Source organism: Triturus cristatus, chromosome 3_2 (genome assembly GCF_964204655.1).
Source record: "Triturus cristatus chromosome 3_2, aTriCri1.1, whole genome shotgun sequence".
NCBI lineage: Eukaryota > Metazoa > Chordata > Amphibia > Caudata > Salamandridae > Triturus > Triturus cristatus.
In genome coordinates, this window is record NC_140584.1 from 88,530,359 (window position 1) to 88,554,491 (window position 24,133).

General features: G+C 50.6%; 1 protein-coding gene across 1 annotated transcript in view; it reads left to right on the top strand.

Annotated features, from left to right (window-relative positions):
* CCDC14 (coiled-coil domain containing 14) overlaps nucleotides 1-18,221 on the top strand; it is a 128,724-nt gene extending 110,503 nt beyond the window's left edge. The window contains exon 13 of the mRNA XM_085647310.1: nucleotides 17,113-18,221. Coding sequence (XP_085503436.1) covers nucleotides 17,113-18,160 — 1,048 coding nt within the window. The 3' untranslated portion in view covers nucleotides 18,161-18,221. The remainder of the gene's footprint in view (nucleotides 1-17,112) is intronic.
* The last annotated feature ends 5,912 nt before the right edge of the window (nucleotides 18,222-24,133 follow it).

The following is a 24,133-nucleotide window of genomic DNA, read 5'->3' on the forward strand; positions in this document are numbered from 1 at the left end:
TAAGAAAGGCTGCAGAGTTGTTGGACCTTCAATTGCCATCTGTTGAGTTCAAGTCTAACATCTTGACTGAGGTGTTGCACTCACCAACTGCGGTGTCGGAGCCACTGTTGCCTTTTAATGATGCAATATTGGAGCCTGTGTTGGATGTGTGGCGCAAGCCTTTTTCAGCTCCTGCGGTGTCCAAGGTGGTTGCAAGGAGATATAGGGTGGCTCCGGGGGATCCTGAGTTTTTGTCATCACACCCTTCTCCTGAAAGTCTGGTCGTTCAGGCTGCTTGTTCTGGACGTTCAAAAGGTGCGTTTCCTCAGGTCCCAGGGGACAGAGAGGCCAAGAAGGTGGACCAATCGGCCAAGAAAGTCTTTTCTTCAGCCAGTATGGCTTTAAAGTCTTCTAATGCGACTTGTTTATTGGGGCGCTATATCCATGCGCTTATGGATTCAGCTAAAAAATTGGCACCGAAGCTGTCGGAGGTGGATAGGGCAGGCTTCAGTGAAGTACTGTCGGATGCCCAGGCGGCTGCTCGCCAGGTTATACAGAGTGGCTTGGATACAGCAGACTCAGTTGCCAGGGTCATGGGGTCTTCAGTTGCCACCAGGAGGGGAGCATGGCTTAAGTCCTCCGAATTTTCTTCGGATGTCCAGTCGACCTTGTTGGACTTACCTTTTGATGGGTCTGGTCTGTTTGGGAAGAAGGCTGATGCTGCTCTCGAGCGCTTCAAAGAAAGTAAGGCTACGGCTAGGTCGTTGGGCCTTCAATCCCAGCCGAGAGGTACTTTCAAGAAGTACAGAGGTTTTGGAAGGGCGAGTTTTCGTTCTTATAGACCAGCCCAGCAGCAGCAGCAGCAGCAGCAGCAAAGCTCCAAGGGATATAGAGGAAGGCTTAGGGGTCGCTCACGTGGCCGTCAACTCTCCTCCTCCTCTTCCTCTTCCTCAGCCCCTCCCACCACCGCAAAACAGCCCTAGATTCGACATTCCGGATCATGCTGGTCCTGTGGGGGGCCGGCTTACCCATTTTCTACAAGATTGGGAATCGGTTACTACAGACCTTTGGGTTCTGGATCTTGTAGAAAATGGGTACGCCCTTCCCTTTCGGGAATTCCCTCCAGTTTACCCTCCTTGCCAAGGTGCTTGCTCGGAGGACCACCGTCTTCTCCTGCAGGAAGAAGTCCTGAAGTTGTTTCAGAAAGGGGCGATAGAGGTGGTTCCGGAGCAGGAGAGGGGTCAGGGATGCTACTCCCGGTATTTTCTGATCCCGAAGAAGGACGGCAGATTGCGTCCGATTCTAGACCTCAGAATCCTGAACTTTTACCTGAAACAGGAGAAGTTCAAGATGCTCACCCTTGCGCAGGTTCTTCAGGCGCTGAATCAGGAGGACTGGATGGTGTCGCTCGACTTGCAGGATGCGTATTTTCACATCCCCATCCTGAAGTCGCACAGGAAGTATCTCCGTTTCACGGTAGGGTCGCAACATTATCAGTTTGCGGTCCTTCCGTTTGGTCTTACTTCGGCACCTCGGGTCTTCACAAAGGTGATGGCAGTGGTGGCAGCCCATCTCAGAAGATCGGGAATTTCGGTTTTCCCTTATTTGGACGACTGGCTGATCAAGGCGGAGTCGTCGGAGAAGGTGCTGTGTCATCTGCAGGATACAACTCGGCTGTTGTACAGATTGGGTTTTTCGATCAATGTGCCCAAATCTCACCTGGTGCCCTCTCAGCGCAACCTGTTCATAGGTGCGGTACTGGACACTACTGTGTGTCGAGCATTCCCTCCTCCTCAAAGGATTCTCGACATACAGGAAATGATTCCTTTGTTTTTCAGCGGAGCGGTTGTTCCAGTTCTGAAGGTCCTTCGCCTGCTCGGTCTGTTCGCTTCCTGCATACTGTTGGTCAACCATGCGCGCTGGCACATGAGGGCGCTCCAGTGGTGCCTCCGCAAGCAGTGGTATCAGCACAAGGGAGATCTCAGGGAGTCTGTGAGGATCTCCAGAGAAGCTGCAGCGGAGATGTCTTGGTGGAGCGTGGAGGGCAATCTGTCCCAAGGGAAGCCCTTCCATCTACCTCCATCGGTGGCCACGGTGATAACGGATGCATCCACCTTAGGGTGGGGTGCTCATCTGGGGGATCTGGAGATCAAGGGTCTTTGGTCTCCAGAGGAAAGGTTGCTTCACATCAACCTTTTGGAGTTACGGGCGATACGCTTGGCGCTCAAGGCCTTCCTCCCTTCCCTTCGCGGTCAGTCTGTTCAGGTTCTGACGGACAACACTACCGCGATGTGGTATATAAACAAGCAGGGAGGAGTGGGGTCTCTTTGTCTGTGCAGAGAGGCCCTGCGTCTATGGTCCTGGGCTCAGGACCATCGGATTTGTCTGATGGCAAATCATCTGGCCGGGGTGCTGAACGTTCGTGCGGACAGTCTCAGTCGGCAGTTCTCTGCCGACCACGAGTGGAGGCTCCATCCGGAGGTAGTTCGTCACGTCTTTCGGACGTGGGGAACTCCTCGGGTGGATCTGTTTGCCACTTTCGAGAACGCGCACTGCCTGTCATTCTGCAGTCTCCAGTATCCGATGCAGGGGGCGTTGGGAGACGCGTTTCAGTTGAGTTGGGGCTCTCGACTCCTTTACGCGTTTCCTCCCATACCCTTGATTCCTCGGGTTCTGAGGAAGGTTCGCCAAGACCGGGCCCAAGTTATATTGATCGCCCCGGATTGGCCAAGAAGGGTGTGGTACACAGATCTTCTCCACCTCTCCTCGTGCCCTCCGCTCCGTCTCCCTCTGAGGGCAGACCTCCTCTCTCAATCGGAGGGGCAGGTTCTACACCCCCACCTCCAGAGCTTACACCTTCATGCCTGGAGATTGAACGGGGCAACCTGAATTCTTTCTCTCTCCCGTCAGATGTGGTGGATGTTATTTTATCGGCCAGGCGACACTCCACCAAATCCATATACTCCTATAGATGGTCTAAATTCGTTCTCTGGTGCGGAGAGAGGTCAATTGATCCCTTGAAGGCTCGTTTGTCTAATATTTTACAGTTTGCCCTTTCACTTGCTCAGCAAGGCTTTGCTGTGGCTACTGTAAAAGGATATTTATCTGCTTTGTCGGCTTTCCTATGCCTGCCGGATCAGCCGTCCTTGTTTAAGTCACCTATTGTGCTTAGGTTTCTCAAGGGTCTTACGAATAAATTTCCTCCTACTCCCTTTATTGTACCTCAGTGGGACTTAAACCTTGTACTGACTTATCTTATGGGTTCTCCTTTCGAGCCCTTACATAAGTGTCCCTTGAGACTGTTGTCTTTTAAGACGGTTTTCCTCGTTGCAATCACCTCGGCAAGGAGAGTAAGTGAGCTTCAAGCTCTTAGTTCAAAACCCCCATTCTTGACTGTGCATGCTGAACGAATGGTTCTCCGGACCAGGGCTGCGTTTTTGCCTAAGGTGGTAACTCCCTTCCATCTGGGGCAGTCCATTACCCTTCCTACCTTTTATCCTCCCCCTCACCCTTCCAAGGAGGAGGAGAGACTTCACTGCTTGGACCCTAAGAGGGCGGTGAGCTTTTACCTGGACAGGACTAAGGACTACAGGATTGATGACCAGCTCTTTGTGGGCTTTGCTGGCTGCAGAAAGGGTCGTGCGGTGCACAAGCGCACCCTTTCAAGATGGATTGTGCTATGCATCAAGATCTGCTACTCCCTAGCTGGTAAGGAGCCTCCGGAGGGTTTAAGAGCTCATTCCACTAGAGCAAAGTCTTCTACCTCTGCTTTGTCTAGGGGTGTTCCTGTGGAGGACATTTGTAGGGCGGCAACTTGGGCCTCCCTTCACACCTTTGCAAAACATTATTGTTTAGACTCTGAGGTGAGGAGGGACGGACACTTTGCTCGTTCCGTCCTTCAGGATTTTCTGGTATAGGGGGATGGACACCCTCCTCCGGGAGTGGGGACTGCTGTGGAATCTATTCACAAGGTGAGGAATCCACTGGCAGATGTATCCATCAGAAGAACAAGTTACTTACCTTCGGTAACGCTTTTTCTGGTGGATACAGTATCTGCCTGTGGATTCCTCACTGACCCACCCGCCTCCCCGTTGTCCATCCTTCTATACCAGTGACTCTGACGGTAATTCTATTATTGATTTCAAATGTATTTATGACTGTCAAGGACATTGGGTTATTTCTAGTGCTTTGATGTTTCTTTTCCACACTGTGTGTGTTGATATGCATATTGTGTACTGTGTATGCTGTTTATGTACATATTGCTGTCAGTCCGTCCGTGTGCCTCGGAGGCACGGAAAAAAGGGGCGGAACTGACGTCATCACGCCGACGAGGTCTTCTTATGGAGCCGGTGACGTCAGTGGAGTCGCGAGCGGAGCCGTGCCTCTGTGACGTCATCTTCGACCCCATCGGCGTGGACTGCTACAAAAGTTTCCGAATGTTGCTGGCGCAGGGGATATTCACAAGGTGAGGAATCCACAGGCAGATACTGTATCCACCAGAAAAAGCGTTACCGAAGGTAAGTAACTTGTTCTTCTCGGAACATGCACCAATCCATATGTTCTTTCCAAGCCGACACCGCCGGGGGTCTCTGAGATCCCCACAGCTGAGCAATGTCACGTTTAGCTATCATATATCCCAGAGTCACCCATCGCGTCTGCGGAACCGAGTAATCAGTCGGTTCCCACACATTCAGCAGGCATCTCCTCGCTTCAGGCAACAGCGCGACATGTGTAACCGCTCGCAGGACCTCATGCACACCACGCCAGAATCGCTCCACCCTCGGACATTCCCACAGAATGTGTAAAAAAGTCGCCAAAGCACCACACCCACGCTTACACAATCCATCCTCGGCATAGCCCATACGCTGAAGCCTTGGCCCCGTCATATACACCCGGTGGAGTATCTTAAGCTGGACGAAGCGAAGGCGAGCCGGGATGGCCACCTCCTTCGGAGAGGCCACCGCGGAAATCCAGTCCTCGTCGTCCAACTCCAGCCCATCGGCAACCCAAGCCTCGCGGAGGCTAGTCAGTAAGCCCGAGCGGTCATTTATCAATTTCTTATAAATGAGGGAGATCGTGCTGTCCGGAACGTGGCCATCTAGCACTCTATCCTCCAGGGGGGAGGACTCCGGGATGGAGGCCACGTCTGGGAAGACGGAACCCAGTGCGTGACGGACCTGCAGGTAGCGAAAGTATTCACTGCCCTGCAGCTGAAACTCCGCCTGCAGCGTCTCGAATATCTTGAATCCTCCCCTCGTCCAGAGATCTCCCACTGTACTGATGCCTATCATGTCCCACCTCTCGAAGCCCTTCGAGGTCCACAAAGAGCCACGCCTCTCCGACGCATACAACGGTGACGCCCGGGTCAAACGGTCCTTCCATCCCATAGCTGCATTAGCCGCGTGCCATACTCGCACCATGACACGCGTGGGCCCCGTCAAGCGGGAATCAGGCACGCTAGTGTAGAGCGCTCGATTGTAGTCGCCACCGGGCAGGAGCATTTTGTCCATTTCAAATGCCGGGTTTAGGGCGGGCCCATAGAAGCCGTGATTAATTGCAGCTAACTGGGAGGCCCAGTAATACCGCTTGATATCCGGGAGGGCAATCCCTCCGTCGTACCACGGGAGCGTCAATTTTGCCAGGGCTATACGCGGCCTCCCGTCCCAAAACAGACGGCGCTGTAAGCTTTCCACCTCACGGAAGTAGCGCGCCGGGACCAAGTCCATAGTGTTCTGGAGAGCGTACAAAAAGCGCGGCAATGACATCATCTTGAACAATGCCGCCCGGCCGAGCGGCGAAAGCGGCAAGCGCCGCCAGCGCGCGACGTCCTCCTTCAAGCGCTGGAGGGGGGGAAGCAAGTTTCGCTCGTAGCGGGCCACCGGGTCCAGCGTGATATAGACCCCCAGGTATCGAAATCCCTGCGAGGCAATCTGGATCGGACAGCCCCGAGGGAGGACAGGAGCCTCCCCGGAAAGCACGTAGACACAGGATTTAGCCCAGTTGATGACAAGGCCAGAATTACGGCCAAAGGAGCGCAGAACATCGACCAGGACAATCAGTGATTTGCGCGGGGAGGCTAGGTACAAAAGGATATCGTCAGCGTAGAGGGACACGCGGTCCTCATACTCGGGGGTCCAACGGAGACCTCGGATAGAAGGGTGCCACCGCAGCCACTCCGCCAGGGGTTCCAGGGCCAATGCAAAAAGGAGCGGCGACAGGGGACAACCCTGTCGCGTGCCCCGTCCCAGCACGAATGGGGCCGAGACTCGACCATTCACCACCACCTGTGCCAATGGGTCCGAGTACAACAATTTGACCCAACTGATGAATCCCGGGCCAAATCCGAATTTCGCCAACATCGCCCAGATGTAGGGCCACTCGAGCGTGTCGAACGCCATGGTGGCGTCCAGGGACGCCAAGATGGCCGGCTCCCGCACGAACGGAACACGCGCGAGCACCCCGTGCAAGCGCCGCAGATTAAGGGCCGTATTGCGATGGGGAATGAAGCCGGACTGGTCTTGGTGGACCAAATCGCCCACCACGCCGACCAGCCGGTTAGCGAGCACCTTGGCGAGGATTTTAGGCTCCGCGTTTAAAAGCGAGATAGGCCGGTAGGATGTAACCCGGTCCCGCGGTCTGCCCTCCTTGTGGATAACCACGATGGTAGCCAGACGCTGGTCCGGCGGGAGGGAGCCCCGCGAGTGAGCCGCAAGGAACATAGCGCGGAGGTGGGGTGCCAGTACGTCCGGTCGCAATTTATACAGCTCGATAGGAATGCCGTTCGGGCCCATGGCCTTGCCAGAAGCGACCGAGCGGATGGCGAGGGCAATTTCGTCCGAGGTGGGGGCGGCATCCATCAATTCCCTGTCCTCCATTGAGAGGGAGGGCAGCGCGATGTCACGCAGCAGGGCATGGGAATCCTCCTCCGGGCAGGGAGAAACCGGGGAATATACCTCGCGGAAATAATCCGCGAAGCAGGAGACAATGCCTTCCGGCTCAGTGACACGCACACCGTCCATTCTTTCAATCAGCGGGACCACACGACTAGCTCTCTCCTTCTTATCCAACCACGCAATCAACTTACCAGCCTTATCACCCACATCATACAATCGCCCCTGTTGCTCTCTGCTGAGGCCCCTGGCCGCCTCCGTGACGAGGGACCTATAGGCCGCCTGCTTAAGGTGTAGAACGTGCAGCGCAGCGTCAGTCACCCCACTCCCCAGACCACCCTCCAGTTCAGTGATTTCGGCCTCCACTCGGGTCACCTCCTCCTGTGCGCGCCTCCGGGCATGGGAAATAAGGGAGAGGGCCTCCCCTCTAAGCACAGTCTTGAAAGCCTCCCACAGGGAAATGGCAGACGGGACAGACCCCACATTCTCCTCAAAGTACCGTTGCAAGGATTTAATCAAATCAGCACGAATAGTGGGGTCGCGCAGGTACCAGGCATTGATTGGGGCTACCCTGCCCTCCCCCCTCGGGAAGACATCAAAGTGCAACAGGAGTGGGGAATGATCTGAAATACCCCGCGCCAGGTGGCGCACCTCCCCCACTCTCCCGGCATAGGCCGCAGGGACAAGGACCTAATCAAGCCGCGAAAGGCTACCATGGGCCCCCGAATGGAAGGTGTACTGCAGCTGAGCGGGATGCTTTAGACGCCAGCAGTCCACCAATCCCAGCGTGTCCAAAAGGCCAGACAGCCACGCTTGTGCCCGGGGGAGGTCCCTAGGGGGATAACGATCCAGAGTCCCAGAAGCCACCGCATTGAAGTCCCCCCCAACCACCAGAAGCCCCCCCGGAAGGTCAAGCAGGAGGCGTCCCAGGTCCGCAAAGGTGGTGGACTGTAACCCCGGTGGGACGTACACTGAGACAAAGACGACTACCTTGCCCTCCATTCTCCCCACCAAGACAGTGTAACGTCCCCTCTCATCATGGCGCACCTCGTCTATTTCTAGCGGGAGCGAGGTCTTGACCATAATGCCCACCCCTCGCGAGCCCGATGTGAAGCCCGAGTGGGCCACCAAACGATAACCACGTCTATTCATGGCACAATAGGAGTTACCAATGAGGTGTGTCTCCTGCAAAAAGACCACATCAGGCGAAATCCGTTTCAGATATTGCAGGACCACACCCCGCTTAATCCTATCACCCAGTCCGTTAACGTTCCAGGACAGCAAAGTCAGGTCCCTACCCCCCATCACAGACAGAAGCCATCATTTGTCCCCCCGAGAGCACCTCAAAAAACCAAATACAATAAAGGGTTTGCCTTGCAGTAGAAACAAACCACACCCCACCCCAACCCACCCATCCCAACAGAACTCCCCCCACCCTGCACCCCTGCATGAGCCCAAACAGCCCCCCCAAAGTGCAGTGTGCCTGTCGCCCCATGGAAAGAAAACTAACTAGTCCCCCAGAGGAGGAGGGAGATCCCCCAAGAAACCCCACACGACCTCCGCAGGAGGGGAACTTACCCTAACAGTCAATGGTGACAATAACACAGTCCAGAGCAAGGCCTACCATTAGTCCCTCAGTCCTTATCCGGCGGGCCCTCCCCACCAACCGCTTCCCCCCCACCTCCCCGGCCCCGATCCCCGGGCAGAGTGTCCAGCCAGTCCCCGGCCGCCTCGGGACGATCAAAAAAGTGCGTGCGGCCCTCCACCTCCACCCTCAGCTTAGCCGGAAAAAGCATCGCATATTTGATATTCAGGTCCCGTAGGCGACGTTTGACACCGAGAAAACTCAGTCGCTGCTTTTGGACCGCCGGAGTAAAGTCAGGATAGAAATTGATATCCATATTGTCAAGTCTGACCGGCCCTTGTAGCCTGGAGGTCTGCAGGATAGCGTCCCTGTCCCGAAAATTGAAAATCCGGGCGATGAGAGGCCTCGGAGGGGCTCCGACCTTATGCCTACCCCCGGGGACCCTGTGGGCACGTTCCACTGCAAAAAATTTACTCAGCCCCCGAGGCTGGAGATGGGTGAGGACCAAGTCCTCCACGAACAGATCCGCTGCCTCTGCCTCGCGTCCCTCCGGCACCCCGATAATGCGGACATTATTCCTCCGGGCCCGACCCTCGGAATCCTCCAGTCGATGATGCATCAGGGCGCTCGCCTGGCCAAGCCTGCGCACCTCCTGTTGGAGGGCCGCCACGTCGGATGTGAGGCCCGAAGTAGAGTGGGCCAAAGAACCGACCCGGTCATTTGTTTTGGAGAGATCGGCTCTCACGAGGCCCACGTCCACGAGGACCGAGTCGATCTTCTGCGCCAGAGTGTCAAAGCGCTGGTCCACCGAGGCCTTCATCTCGGCGATGGCGCCCATGACATCTCGGAGGGTCAGGTCCGTGGGCAGAGCAGAAGCGTCAGTCGGGCCCGTAGGGGATCTACGCAGCGCCTCTGGAGATCCCTTCTGGAGGGTGTAGCGGTCCATATTGTTGGATTGATGGGCCGCGCCACGACGGGTCGACTTCACCTTAGCCCGTTCGCCATCTTGTTTTGTGGCCATGGTCGCGGTCCCAAATCGAGCCAATCTCCTCAAAAAGGGGGGTAGACAATCCCGTTCAAGGGCTCCGGGGGGGGGCGACCACCGCTCCGCAGGACGGACCGCAGCCGGCGGGCCGGCGGGGCACCCCAACAAGGCCACTCCACCGCACACCGCCTCGCGACCCTACCTCGCCTGGCAGCAAGGAGGGCGCAAAAGCGAAAGTGAAAGTGCGGGGTGCGATAGTCGCCCAGCCTTGCCCGCCGCTGTTATTCACTTTGTCGCCGGATCGCCCCACAACTCCAGTACGGGGGGCCGGCGTGGAGAAGGCCGCAAACCGTAATCGGTGCTCCCGCCGGTGTCCGAGGTCCGAATTGAAAACGGAAAACGGGCGTCACCTCAGCTCCGGTTCAGAAACACAGTCCCCTCATCTAGGACAGGATGCGGTCAGGATTTATGCAGGAGGTCGCGGAGGTCCTCGGGAGCCTCGCACCTACGCGGCCATCTTGGGTGCGCGCTAGGCTCCTCCCCCTCCTTCCACTATTAATATGTTGAATCAGTATGCGACTGGGCTAGTGAACTCCAATTCCCCTTTAATTGTCCCCACTAAGCCAAAGCTTAAAAGACTGTGGGTTTCTACTTTGACAGGGGTTAAAAGGCGCATCCTTGTTACCTTTTCTTGGGCACAGGATCAAAAGAACAAAACCTGACTTGTATAACGGTATCTTGACCAAATTGAGTGAGGTTGGGCCGCACCATATCTTACTATAAAGACATGTAGAGAGGAGTGCCATTTTTTATGTATGGAAAATGGGCTGGCACTGCCTGAAGACTGAGATGCCTCTCTCATCATACTCAGTAGTACGGTGGGGTGCGACATTTGTCAGCATCTAGCAGATAAACTGTACTTCACAGTATATGTGACTCTTCACCTTTAGGATTTTGGTGTTTTAAGGTTATTCTGTCTAGAGTATTATCTGTTTTTCATAATGGTGAAAGAGTAGAATCCTAATATGGACAAATCACCACCATCAAGTTGTGAAGATAGAGGCGCTATATAATTCAGTATGAAATTCAAACGTCCAAATGGTTTAAAAATGTATAAATATTAGTATCTATGCCTCTATATTTATAATAGAACCAGTTAAATCAGTTACATGAGCTAAATAGCTTACAAGACAAAGTATTATACCTTAAATGCCTCCATAAGGCAGTGTGGTTGTCCCAAGCAGGTATTCCTTTAAACAGCATAGAATTATCAAGAGAGCGTACATCAAGCACAGATTAGGAGCAATCACTATTTCCAGTGCAATGCTGCTATGCGGTTGGCTTTTTTATACATCTATGAGTAAGGCGGTGCAGGAAAAAACTGCTCACATCTGGGGGGAGGGAGGGCTGGCTTGTGCTTTGCACTTTGTCAAGTAATACATTTACTTTTACTGTGCACACTGCTAGCGGAATCCCCTGTAGACGTTCACACAGGTTTGGTAGACTAGGGAATCGGTTCCTTCCTGCCTGCCTTCCTTTCTCCCTTCCCCTACTCGCCCTTCACCCCCTCCCACCTTTCCTTGCCTCCCTTCCCTGCCCCCCTCCCTTCCTGCAATATAATCAAGGGTTCCGCAGTACCCCACTAGTTTTAGGGACCACCAAACCTTCACTTAGCTTCCTTCCAGCCCAAGACCAATGTATAGCTCTTAGATACCTAAGACTCGGGGGGGCGGGGGGGCTCTTCACATTCTGCATGTGGTCTCATTATTTTGCATTAAACCAGTGGGTAGAAGGGTCAGTGTAATTTTTAACTGTCACCCCTTAATGTTTAATTTCTATAACACTAGACAACTCTAGAATGTTGCTGTTGAATGCTATCTCAGAAAGTCGCCATGTTTTTTCTATTGTTAACCTGATTTGTACATTTTCCTTGATAGATTAGGTTGTGCCCATAAAGGCAATAGAACACCACAAGACACGGTTGCAAAACCTGTAGTGATTATTCGTGGGAATTACGAGCCACCGCTCCTTTCACGACAGCAGAGAGGCACCAACGGACTCTTCTTAGAACTACCACATCTCAGCACCATGACAACACATGGGGTTCTGTATAGAACCTTAACTAGCATATCTAAGCACAACAGATTGGATATCTTCTAGCTGAACACAGACGTGGAAGAGAACAAGGGATGTTTTTAGACATGGGTATTATCTAAAGTTTGATTAACAAGTGCCTTCTTTTCCTGCTGGTGTGTATCCACAATCTAAAATTAGTTTTTGCCAGAATTTCTAGTCCATAATTTCTTAGAACTCAAAGTAAACGGCATTTCAGAAAAGGGGAAAACTAGAAAGGTAAGTCACAGAATCGGTAAGTCAACAACTGTGCTTGCTTAGTTCGAGTGATATATGTTTCGTGCCAACATGTGAAAAACGAAAGCATCACAATGCGTGAACAATACACCACGCATCCTTAGACACAGAACTACCGTACCCCCCACATCATTTAAAGGTTCCTCCTCTTCAGTTGTTTTGGTCTGGGTTGCTTGAAGCTCTGCATTCCAGCACTCCATTCCCACAGGCATCTCCATGACTGCTGATGATGGAAAGGTTACATCACACGCACTCTACAGCAAGCACAGGAGGAGGTAAGGGGAAAAGAGAGATGGGATTTGTTTTGTTGGTGGCGGATCACATGGCCCATTCTAAGACTTGTGACTTGTCTGGGTCATGGAATATATCCAATTAGAACATTGGAATGCTGGGAGTTCCGTTGAAAACAATGGAGTTTTCCAGGCTTCTAATGGCCAGTAGAAGCCTGAAGCTCCAACATTCCAATGTTTGCTGTGAACAGAAGGCCTCATGGAGCACGAGGGGATTTCAGTCCTTTTGGGCTCTGAGGCCTTTGCTTTACAGAGTAGAATATTCTGCCCTCAGGGAACGGAATGTTCTAATAGCCTTAGAGCCCTCCGTCCAGGGCTCTAACGCACATTAAAGACCCGCTGGGGCCTTTAAAGCCGGTAGAGTCCGCTACGGGGATTGCATCTTTGCCTCTCTGACTGTGATTGTCAGGCTCCTCCTTCCTGAATCCTCAGGGTGGTATTGATGCTCTATGGGGGCCCACCTCCCGAAAACACCAAGTCTGGAATGTAATACTCACAGACTATTGGAGCTATCAAGCGGGGGAAGGAAAGGGTAGGAACAGCTGGGAGGGAGACCTGGGGATGACACAGGAAAAACACTGTCAGGATATATACCGCAATGCTCCTTCTCAGGTTTAAACAAATACATTTCAAACATTCAATTCTGGAGCCGGTCTTACACCCTACCTGAAATAATAAGGAAGTGAACGAAGGATGCCAGAAGAGAGTAGGGTGATGTATGTTACTCCACCATGAGTTATATGATAGTATGGCCATAGGAGAACACTAAGAATCGCACCCCTTTTTGCAGCACTCTCTTCTGGAGAAAAAGAAATAAGAGAAAACAAGGAACAACCAAGTTGCTGGGTACAAGAAGAGATAAAATTCAATCACAGTCTTGCATGTTTGTCCAAACAAAAGAAAGAAGCCCATGCAAGTTAATACTCCACGATATCCTTGGAATAAAGAAAATGAATACAAAGTACCAATGTGACCCTTTAGTAAAGAATAACCAATTGTTGCACAAATGTCACAGTAGGGTCTTGAACAGGTGTTCTACCCCACAAGACCATTTTTTCAATTAGCAAAAGAATGTACATATACCAATATACTTTGGTTTCTTTCCTGGTTGAAACCGGACTGGCTTCATCCGGGAGACAAAATAACTGTAGCCACAATAATGCCCAGTGACTGCAAGCGTTTCTCTGCAAGAGACCGTGGTTACCAGTCCACAGAGAGAAACGCTATTCAACACAAGCAATCCAAGGGAACCGGTAACCTCCTCTGCAAGAGCCCTAAGTAAGGGACTCATCCAACAGAGAAGGAGAGTTGAGGAGAGCAACGAGGCAAGAACCCTTCGCCTCTTGCTCCGGAGAGATGCGGTGCCTGAAATGTGCTTACAGCACTCTTACCGCCTTTAGAAGTTCGTAGGAGAAGTCTGCATCAGCGCAGACGATCAGGAATTATCGGCAGCGTCTCTTCCTCGACCACCGCCATTTACTCTGCTTCCGACGTCGCCTCGTGGTCACGTGGGGCGTGACCCGCTTTGCATGCTTGGACTTGTAGTTCACGGAGATCTACACTTCCGGGTTAGTGGTGCTGCCAGCGCGCAACCGGGATCGATTCCTGACACTGATAAAGACCATGTATCATTTGGCTAATAACTTCAGGAGTAAATGCTGAGAACAGTTCAGGCCGTGAAATGGGTTAGACAAGTCTGATTTATTTCACACCAGTGATGGATGCCCTTTGGAACTTTCAATGGGATGTCTTCAGTGATGACTTGATGAGAAAGAAGTAGGAGTTACACACCCGCCGCCCATACCGTGCTTGTTCCGCAGCACAGCTCTCAGGATGTAGCACCGTGATCGGTGGAAATTTGAGAGATGCCTCAGGTTTTCATGTACCAGGCTCATGCAGAGTGAGTGTTAGTGTACAACATTAGAAGAACAACATTTGAAACTGTGTGCTGACCTAACTGTTGCCAAATTCTGCCTAAAGGTTGTGCCAATTCGGTTGCCCTTGAGGTTGTTTTTGGTGTATAAGATGAAGTCTGACCTGAACGTTGTTGTGCCTTTTACTGGGTATGTCTAATCTCCTTCTGAAAGTCAGTTTGATATTGATAACTGGGGGCTGCACTCTGCTGAACCAAACGCCTCTACACTGAACAAGAGAAGTGGAAGATGATGATGGTGAAGTGAATGTGAAACCACTGAACTGCCAATTGGACCATTTTCTGGACCCCTAGCCATTAACTGCTGAAAATTAGATGATGCCAGCCACTTTCATGGATGGATTCATGTGCTCTCTTCCAGATCAAAACCACCTTTCAACTATGAGGTGGACATTCATGACGGACTCACCAGTTTTGGTTTTACATATGGATCTACTAGATCAAATCCTCATTGTACCTTTTGCTGAGGCTTTCAAGTATGCGATAGCTGACATATGTTATTAGTTATCTTTGTTACTGGAATTTCAAGATCAGTGCTACGGAAATATAGGCCGGAGGAGGAGTGCCCTATCTTTTGTCTGGCCAATTATCCAGTTGTTTATGGATTCTTTCACCACTCCAATAAGAATATGTTCATGCCACTGTGGCATTGTTGGGAGCCTGCTTGGAGCCAGATCCTTTGGTGCCTATAGCTCTTTGCACCTCCTCTTTTCTGTAAGTTGTAGAGCAAGAGGTAGAGGGAATGAAATGATTGTGGCTTTTAGGTCTGCAGTATTTTATGCATGTTAACAATGATGATGAGAACTACTGCAAGTGTATTTTGTGTTTTGTACGTTTTTAGCCTCCTTTACAGCTTCTTCATGACTTGTAATCCTTATGTGATCTTCGCTTTTGTAACTGGAAGAGCATTTTCAAAAATGATATCGTCTAGAACAGTGGTTCTTAACCTGTGTCTAGGGACCCCTAGGGGTCCACAACGCATACTCAAGGTGGGGGCGTGGCAGGGGATCTGCGACTGTTTCGATAAGTAAATTATATTAACAGATTAATAATATGCATATAAAAACAAAGCAACATGTAAAATGTAACCTTTCACAATGTTCTGTTAATATGAAGGTTACAAATAAAATTACTATATGTTTGATGAATGCTTGTTGAGGTATGTTTGTGTATTGTGTATGTGATTCACATCATTGAAGTTGGTTAGGCTGGGTTTGCCTGATTACAATAATGAACTAGTGGGGTCCCCCGGATTCCAGTAATAATTAAGTGAAGGTCCACTGAAGGCAAAAGGTGAGGACCACTTGTCTTCAAGATCTTGCGAGGTACAACTGTCCCTCACATTGCTATATCCTCCCGAGTAAAAATTCCCTCATATACCCGAGGTTCAGTCCACCTTATTTTGAAATGTGGAAGCACGTTAACTACTAAATTATGAAATTGGTCAAATGAATTATCAGATGATTGAATTTTTCATTCCATGGATATTTTTGTATTTACTGTCTTTTTCTGATGTATTTTGCCCTGTCCGCCTGTTTACGCTCTGGTTGGATTACTTAATCCTCTTTCTCCCCGCCCCGCTGCTTTTCTTCGCAGCACTCCATAAGCTTCTTCAACTAGAGTAGAATAAACGTATTCCTAAGGAGATTGCTTAAATGCTGCTCAAGTCCTGTAACAATTGTGTAATTGTTTGAGGGTGGTTGTTCACTGCCTCTTCATAGATTTATAGAGCTGCTATTATGTTGTTGTGCCTTCGGTCCGCAGAACCAGCTTTGTTTTAAGAGAAAACCTTTAGCAGTAGTGTCACCAAATTAATTCTGCCAGGAGCAGATTAGTCTCAGCTATCCTTTCAGATCATAAGCACCATATCAAGTAGATAAACAAGGTAAGCCTCTTCATTGCTAAACATTGAGCGAAAGAGCACCCAGGGCTCCAAACTGATGCTGGCAGTAGTAGATTTGCTACTCTTTGAGTTGTGTCCCAACACTGAAGTAGATTCTCATTCATCAAATCCAAAGTCGTAATAGGCCCTGGACGCATCTGTATAAACGTTGAGGGTCACATGCAGAATCTCTTTTGGATTCTTAAATTTGATTTAGCTGCACAAAAAATACTCTAGATTGTAAATACTTTGTTTCTCTTTCACATACTTGGGATATCTGGCTGTTTAGGCTCACTGCAAAAAGGTTGTATGGCATACAATGTGCTATTACAGCAGACTCTACTGCACAGAGTTTGGGGTAGGAAAGGTGAAGTGATGGGGCAGGCTAAGGCATGTGCATCCAAATTGCATAGAGCCACCCACACAGTTCTTCATTTTTGGATTTTCACAAACGTGTTTGTTTGTTGTTTTCTAGCTTGCAATCATATATAATGCTGCACCTTTGGAAGACCGGGGAAAGGGTGGTTGCAGTTTGGAAAAGACCAGGGAAAAGCCCAGGTTTCATGAGGGTGTGAGCAATGGGTTCCTCCACAGTAAAAAAAATATTTCCCTGTTTAGAAAGAAATAATACTTTGTTGCACAATTTAATATATCAATCAAACCCAGACACGTTTATAATGCAAAGGGGCTGAGGAAGGCTTTTCCCACGTCATTAGGACAGACATTGTGTTACTTGCTCCTAATGTAACTGAAAGCCTAAAAAGAGATGTACAAATTGTAAAAAGTTTTAGGGTCTCCTTCCTTTAGCAGGTTGTCTTCAGGGTACCAGGTTTCCAGTCCTGGTCTTTTATTGAGCTCCCTAATATGTTCTGGGGTTCAATTGTAATGATCTGATGACCACCATGTGTAGGAGAAATGCCCAGGAATAGAAACCATGAGCATAATGACATTGACTAATGTGGCTGCCCTATCCACATTGGTGAAGGTATACGTGTAAGAGGGGCATGGGTTTCGATAGAACATTAATGTTGAAGTTAAGAAAATGTTGTTTTGATCTATTGCAAGCATTTTGTTATAGTAAACTTTTTTCATCTGTTGAAACAGTGTTTTGTGACTATTGTTTCATTTTGAAGATTGTCTGGAAACAGAATTCGCTTTTAAACCCAATTCAGTTAATATATTTCTTTACTTTTCTCAGGACCTTGCAAGGCAGTATGGCTAAGCTTCTCTCGGACCTCAACACAGACAACTTTCGGGCTAAGCCTGGAAAAACCCTCACACCATCGCTTTTGGCAGCTTATGAGAAGCAGTTACAAAATGATCATTGTCCGGCTAACACTTCCATAATGAGTTATTTGAAAAAACTAGAAACTGCTAATGTATTGTCCGATGGGGAGGCACCTTTTTCTGACAAAATTAGAGAAGCAAAATCACCTGATGGCAGAGTCTATGAAAGCCTTGTGCCTCCTGATGCACAATTCAAAAAGTTGACAGTGTCTAAAGAACCTATTCGGTATATTGAACATAGTGTTCTTTTATCTGGCAGCCTGTCTCCTATTTCATCTCAAAGTCCTTTAAAGCGTAACATAAACCCAAAAAGTGATTCGGACACTTTGCTAGAGGAGGAGCATAAACCAGATGAAACCATGTATATTCCTTTTGCCAGCAGTCCTTCCAAAATAAAATTTGCAGAGCTGGAAAGAAGAATGTGTACCCCACCAAGGACTGGCTTGCCACCTAGGAGCCTGGATTACAACATCCAAATGTCAGGCTCAGAAAATCCCAAACATACTGGGGAATCCAATCCACAGATTCAGAGATCAGAAGGTTCAGATTTTATTAACCAGTTTGGTTTAAAAAAGAAAGTCCCCAGCGACCCTGAATTGATTGGGAGTAGAACTAAGCTAGAAGAATGGTTGCCTACAAAGAAAAGCGAGAAGATAAAGGACTTCTCTTTTGAGATGTGTGGCAAGACAGGGAGCCCACCTCCCACTAAATGTCACTGGACCCCTCAGGCATACCAGCAGGCAAAAGACTCTCAGTTTAAGGATAGAATATCTGTGATCAACTCAAGTTTTTCCACCATTGACTATCGGCCAAAGAGAATAGATGGCAGCATGTCATCCTTTTCAACATTTACTTCACACGATGAGCAGGACTTCAGAGACGGACTTGCTGATTTGGATGCCAATATAGCAAGATTGCAAAGAACACTGCAGGCCAATTTCCCACAAAAACTAACATGAAGAAATGAGGATTTATTTATCTTCTGTGAAATAAATGTGTTCTAGTACAGTATTTTTCCTACATACTTCTTGTCCTGAAAGTATTTTTGTATGCTTTTAAATGTTGTGTGTTTCTATACGTCATAAATATTTTTTGTACTTGTTTATTGAAATAAATTATTTTTTTAATTAAGTTGCCTTTAAAGATGTATACTTTGTCAAAAAAAGCAAGAGCAACAACAAAACTGGTCAGATGGCTTATATAGGAGAGTAACTTTAATGTTAGAAAAATATTATGTTCCTATTGTGGCAAGTAGTGAGTTTGTTAGAAAACTAAAGAAAATAAAGTGGTTAGTAATTTGTAAGGGAATTTAAATAAGTGAAGATCTCTTCCAGCATAAAGGCAAAATCCTAGAAGAATGCTTGCTGAAAACTTTCAGCCCATATTGCCTTGCTAGTAGGCAACCATGAGTTTTTTTATTCTTTCTTATCAGCAAGCATATATATATATTCCCAGCTGCAGAAATGCCAAACTTGATGTAAGAAGTAGAATGTTGCGATATAAGAAAGGCAACTCTTAGATGTGTGTACATTGAGAAAGCTTAATTCCACAAAGTCTAACATCTGTAATGCTTTTTTTGTTACCACTGTAAGGCTGTGCCAGGTCGTTTTACATTTCAGCGCATTTTCATATTTTTTTGCGGTTTTCACCCTTGTCAGGTCAGTCGTTTTGACTTTGCAGTAGTATTGAGATTTGAAAATAGCTATTGTTTTCCTACGTTTTCAGTATATTTGTTAAAATCAACCTCAGCATTTTGTCTGTTGCTGGAACAAACCTACTGGCAGAAGTAGCCATTCTACTTGCTGTTTTCACCCGCTTAATAACCACAGTACTTCAAATTGTGTACACAGTTAGAAGGTCACTCCTGCAAAACTACAACATGGAGTATCCACTGTGAAAGAGGAGACAATCTTTAAGAATATGAAAAATGTTCTCTCGTGATAAATAGTGTGGCACCTTCCTATTTTTTGTGACATGGCAAGCAAATACTAATAGTTGGTCTCAACATAACCCTAGTGTTGCAGCCAATGTTTTTTTTTTTTTGTTTCCAAACTTTATTTAGGTGACACACTGGAACAAGCCCTGCTGACTCAATCCTCTAAAATATAAAATTTCCAAATACATTTACAAATGTATGTAACAATTATGGTGGTTATCCGAGCAGCAAGAACCTGTAGGCATACGGGCGGTGCTAGTACCTCGACACACGTGTGACTACAGGATGGCACCAGGCGCCAGATACGCATGATGTCAGAATAACCCAAAATTAGGGTATGATCCACATATGTATTAAAAACTCAGATGAGAGCTATAGACCTCTTACACACTCATAGAATTATTGTGTAATCTTTTTCACGCCGGGACACAAGTTTAGCCTGAAGAAGACCCCAGATCTGTTTGGACTCACTGCGAGCACTGATACATGTTGCGATACTCTCAAATGAAGGTTAATTGAGTCATAAATCTCAACTGTAAACTTGTCCATTTAATATTTTTAACCATACCCCCAGTATCCAACAAATAAAGGATTTGTCTTGATATATACTGTGAGGTATTTTTTTTTTTTTTTTTTTTTTTTTTTTGAAACCGTTTATTGCATTTTACAGAAGTTACAGGTATGGGCCTACAACCACACGGCCGGCCGCTAGAGCATCAAAAGCATATTACATACATACAGCAAAAATCTTTCTCAGCGGTGCACAGTAGGAAGACAGGAGTGATCAATGGTGCAGGCCTCACAGCTCCATGCCCACAGTACGGTTCCATTTTCTTAAAGCAAAACAACGTAAACAAACCACAACCGCAAGGCAACCCTCGATCCGAAGTGACAACACGTGCTCCATAAGTGGGGGATCCAAACCAGCAGCAAAATTCTGAAGAGGGGGACGGGAGTAGATCAGGGACTGGGGGACCGCGCGCCCGCGGCCAAGGGAGGGGCGCCATCTAGGGAGACGGAGCCGGCGAGGCCGCCGGTAGCAGCGGCGGCTCACAAATACCCCCGCGGTAGGCGTTCCAGGGGCCCCAGAGTTTCATCCACGCCCCAGGCTTACCCCTCGCCACATACACCACCTGTTCACGAAACATACACCAATCCATATGCTCTTTCCAGGCCGACACCGCAGGGGGCCTCTGGGATCCCCACAATTGGGCAATATCACGCTTGGCTATCATGTATCCCAGAGTCACCCACCGCGCCTGCGGGACCGAGTAGTCATTTGGTTCCCAGACATTCAGCAAGCATCTCCTCGCTTCAGGCAGCAGCGCGACACGCGTAACCATTCGTAGAACCTCATGCACACCACGCCAGAATCGCTCCACCTTCGGGCACTCCCACAGTATATGCATGAAAGTCGCCAACGCACCACAGCCACGCTTACACATTCCATCACCGGCAAAACCCATACGTAAAAGCCTTGGCCCCGTCACGTAGACCCGGTGAAGGATCTTGAGCTGGACGAAACGAAGGCGAGCCGGGATGGCCACCTCTTTCGGAGAGGCCACCGCGGAGATCCAATCCTCGTCGTCCAGCTCCAGCCCGTCGGCAACCCAAGCCTCGCGGAGACTAGTCAGCAGACACGATCTATCGTTAATCAATTTTTTGTATATGAGGGAGATCGTGCTGTCCGGGACATGGCCATCTAGCACTCTGTCCTCCAGGGGGGAAGACTCCGGAATGGATGCTACATCCGGGAAGACGGAGCCCAGCGCATGGCGGACCTGTAGGTACCGAAAGTACTCACTGCCCTGCAGCTGAAACTCCGCCTGCAGCGTCTCAAAAGTTTTGAATCCCCCCCTCGTCCAGAGATCTCCCACCGTGCTGATTCCGATCGTGTCCCACTTCTCGAAGCCCTTCGACGTCCACAGGGAGCCCAACCTCTCAGATGCATACAGCGGAGACGCTCGGGTCAAACGGTCCTTCCACCCCATAGCTGCATTAGCCGTGTGCCAGACACGCACCATGACACGCGTCGGTCCCGTCAAACGGGGGTCGGGCGCGCCAGAGTAGAGCGCTCGATTATAATCGGCACCGGGCAGAAGCGTCCTGTCCATCTCAAATGCCGGGTCCAAGGCGGGCCCGTAAAGGCCATGATTAATTGCAGCTAGTTGGGAGGCCCAGTAATACCGTTTGATGTCCGGGAGGGCGACCCCTCCATCGTACCACGGGAGCGTCAATTTAGCCAGAGCAATACGCGGCCTCCCGTCCCAGAACAGGCGCCGCTGGAGGCCCTCCACCTCGCGAAAGTAGCGTGCCGGGACCAGGTCCATGGTATTCTGGAGGGCGTAGAGGAAGCGCGGCAGGGACATCATTTTAAATAAGGCCGCTCGGCCGAGCGGCGAGAGCGGCAGACGCCGCCAGCGCACCACGTCCTCCCTCAGACGCTGGAGGGGGGGCAGCAAGTTCCGCTCATAGCGGGCCTCCGGGTCAAGAGTGATATATATACCCAGGTACCGGAAACCCTGGGAGGCAATCTGGATCGGACAGTCCCGTGGCAAGACCGGGGCCTCCCCGGAGAGCACATAGACACAGGATTTCGCCCAGTTGATGACCAGGCCTGAGTTGCGACCGAAGGAGCGCAAAACATCAACCAGGACGATCAGTGACTTGCGCGGGGAGGCGAGATACAAAAGGATATCGTCAGCATAGAGGGACACGCGGTCCTCATGCTCGGGGGTCCAGCGGAGACCACGGATAGAAGGGTGCCACCGCAACCACTCCGCCAGGGGCTCCATGGCCAGGGCGAACAGGAGAGGCGACAGGGGACAACCCTGTCGCGTGCCCCGTCCCAGCGCGAACGGGGCAGATACTCGCCCATTCACCACCACCTGCGCCAACGGGCCCGAATATAGCAATTTGACCCAGCTGACGAAACCCGGGCCGAACCCAAACTTCGCCAGCATCGCCCAAACATATGGCCATTCGAGCGTATCAAACGCCATGGTGGCGTCCAAGGACGCCAAGATGGCCGGCTCCCGCACAAATGGGACACGCGCGAGCACCCCGTGTAAGCGCCGCAGATTAAGCGCCGTGTTGCGGTGTGGTATAAAGCCCGATTGGTCTTGGTGGACCAAATCGCCCACCACGCCAACCAACCGGTTGGCCAACACCTTGGCGAGGATTTTGGGCTCCGCGTTCAGAAGCGAAATCGGCCTATAGGATGTGACCCGCTCACGGGGCTTCCCCTCCTTATGGATCACCACAATTGTAGCCAGACGCTGGTCCGGCGGGAGGGAGCCCTGCGAGTGGGCCGCAAGGAACATCGCGCGCAGGTGGGGCGCCAACACATCCGGGCGTAGCTTGTATAGCTCAATGGGAATACCATTGGGGCCCATGGCCTTGCCGGATGCAACCGAGCGAATAGCCGAGGCAATTTCGTCCGAGGTGGGCGGGGCATCCAGCGAATCCCTGTCCTCCACCGTAAGGGAGGGCAGTGCGATGTCCCGAAGCAAGGCATGGGAATCTTCCTCCGAGCAGGGAGAAACCGGGGAGTAGACTTCGCGGAAATAATCCGCGAAGCAGGAGACAATGGCTTCCGGCTCAGTGACGCACACACCATCCACGCTCTCAATCAAAGGCACCACGCGGCTCGCTCTTTCCCTCTTGTCCAACCACGCAATCAATTTGCCAGCCTTGTCACCCACATCATACAATCGCCCCTGCTGCTCTCTACTGAGGCCCCTGGCCGCCTCCGTGACGAGGGCCCGATAGGCCGCCTGCTTTAAGTGCAAAGCATGCAACTTGGCGTCTGTTACCCCGCTCCCCAGGTCACCCTCCAGTTCTGCAATCTCGGCCTCAACCCGGGTCACCTCCTCCCGCTCGCGCCGCCGGGCATTGGAAATAAAGGAGAGGGCCTCCCCTCTAAGAACCACCTTGAAAGCCTCCCACAGGGAGATGGCAGACGGGACCGACCCCACATTCTCATCGAAATAGCGCTGTAAGGATTTAATCAAGTCGGCACGAATGGTGGGGTCGCGCAAATACCATGCATTGATCGGGGCCACTCTGCCATCCCCCCTCGGGAAGACATCGAAATGCAACAACAATGGGGAGTGGTCTGAGATACCCCGTGCCAAATGGCGCACCTCCCCCACCCTCCCTGCCTGGGCCGCCGGGACAAGGATGTAATCAAGCCGCGAGAGGCTACCATGGGCCCCCGAGTGGAAGGTGTACTGTTGCAATACGGGATGCTTTAAGCGCCAACAATCCACCAGGCCCAGCGTGTCTAAAAGGCCGGGCAGCCACGCCTGTGCCCGGGGGAGGTCCCTAGGGGGATGGCGATCCATAGACCCAGAGGCAACCGCGTTAAAGTCCCCTCCAACCACCAACAGGCCACCCGGAAGGTCCAGAAGGAGGCGCCCCAGGTCCGCAAATGTAGTGGCTTGTAACCCAGGCGGGACGTACACTGATATAAAGATAAACACTCTACCCTCCATTCGTCCCACCAGAACAGTGTAACGTCCCCTCTCATCATGGCGCACCTCGTCAATCTCCAACGGGAGCGAGTTCTTGACCATAATACCCACCCCCCGCGAGCCCGAAGTGAAGCCGGAGTGGGCCGCCAAACGATATCCCCGCCGATTCATTGCATGAAAGGTGTTACCTATAAGGTGTGTCTCCTGCAGGAAGACAACATCTGGAGAAATACGTTTTAAATACTGCAGGACCACACCACGCTTAATCCTATCCCCCAGGCCGTTAACATTCCATGACAACACAATCAAATCCCTACCCCCATCATACGTCAAAACAATCGGTCGCCCCCCACCGAGCATCTTAAAAACAACAAAACAGTTGCGGGTTTGCCTTGCGGTGCGAACAAACAACACACCCCCCCCCACCCCCCGGTCCCAACAGAACTCCCCCCTCCCTGCACCCCTGCATGAGCCCAGACAGCCCCCCCAAAGTGCAGTGTGCCTGTCGCCCCATAGCTAAG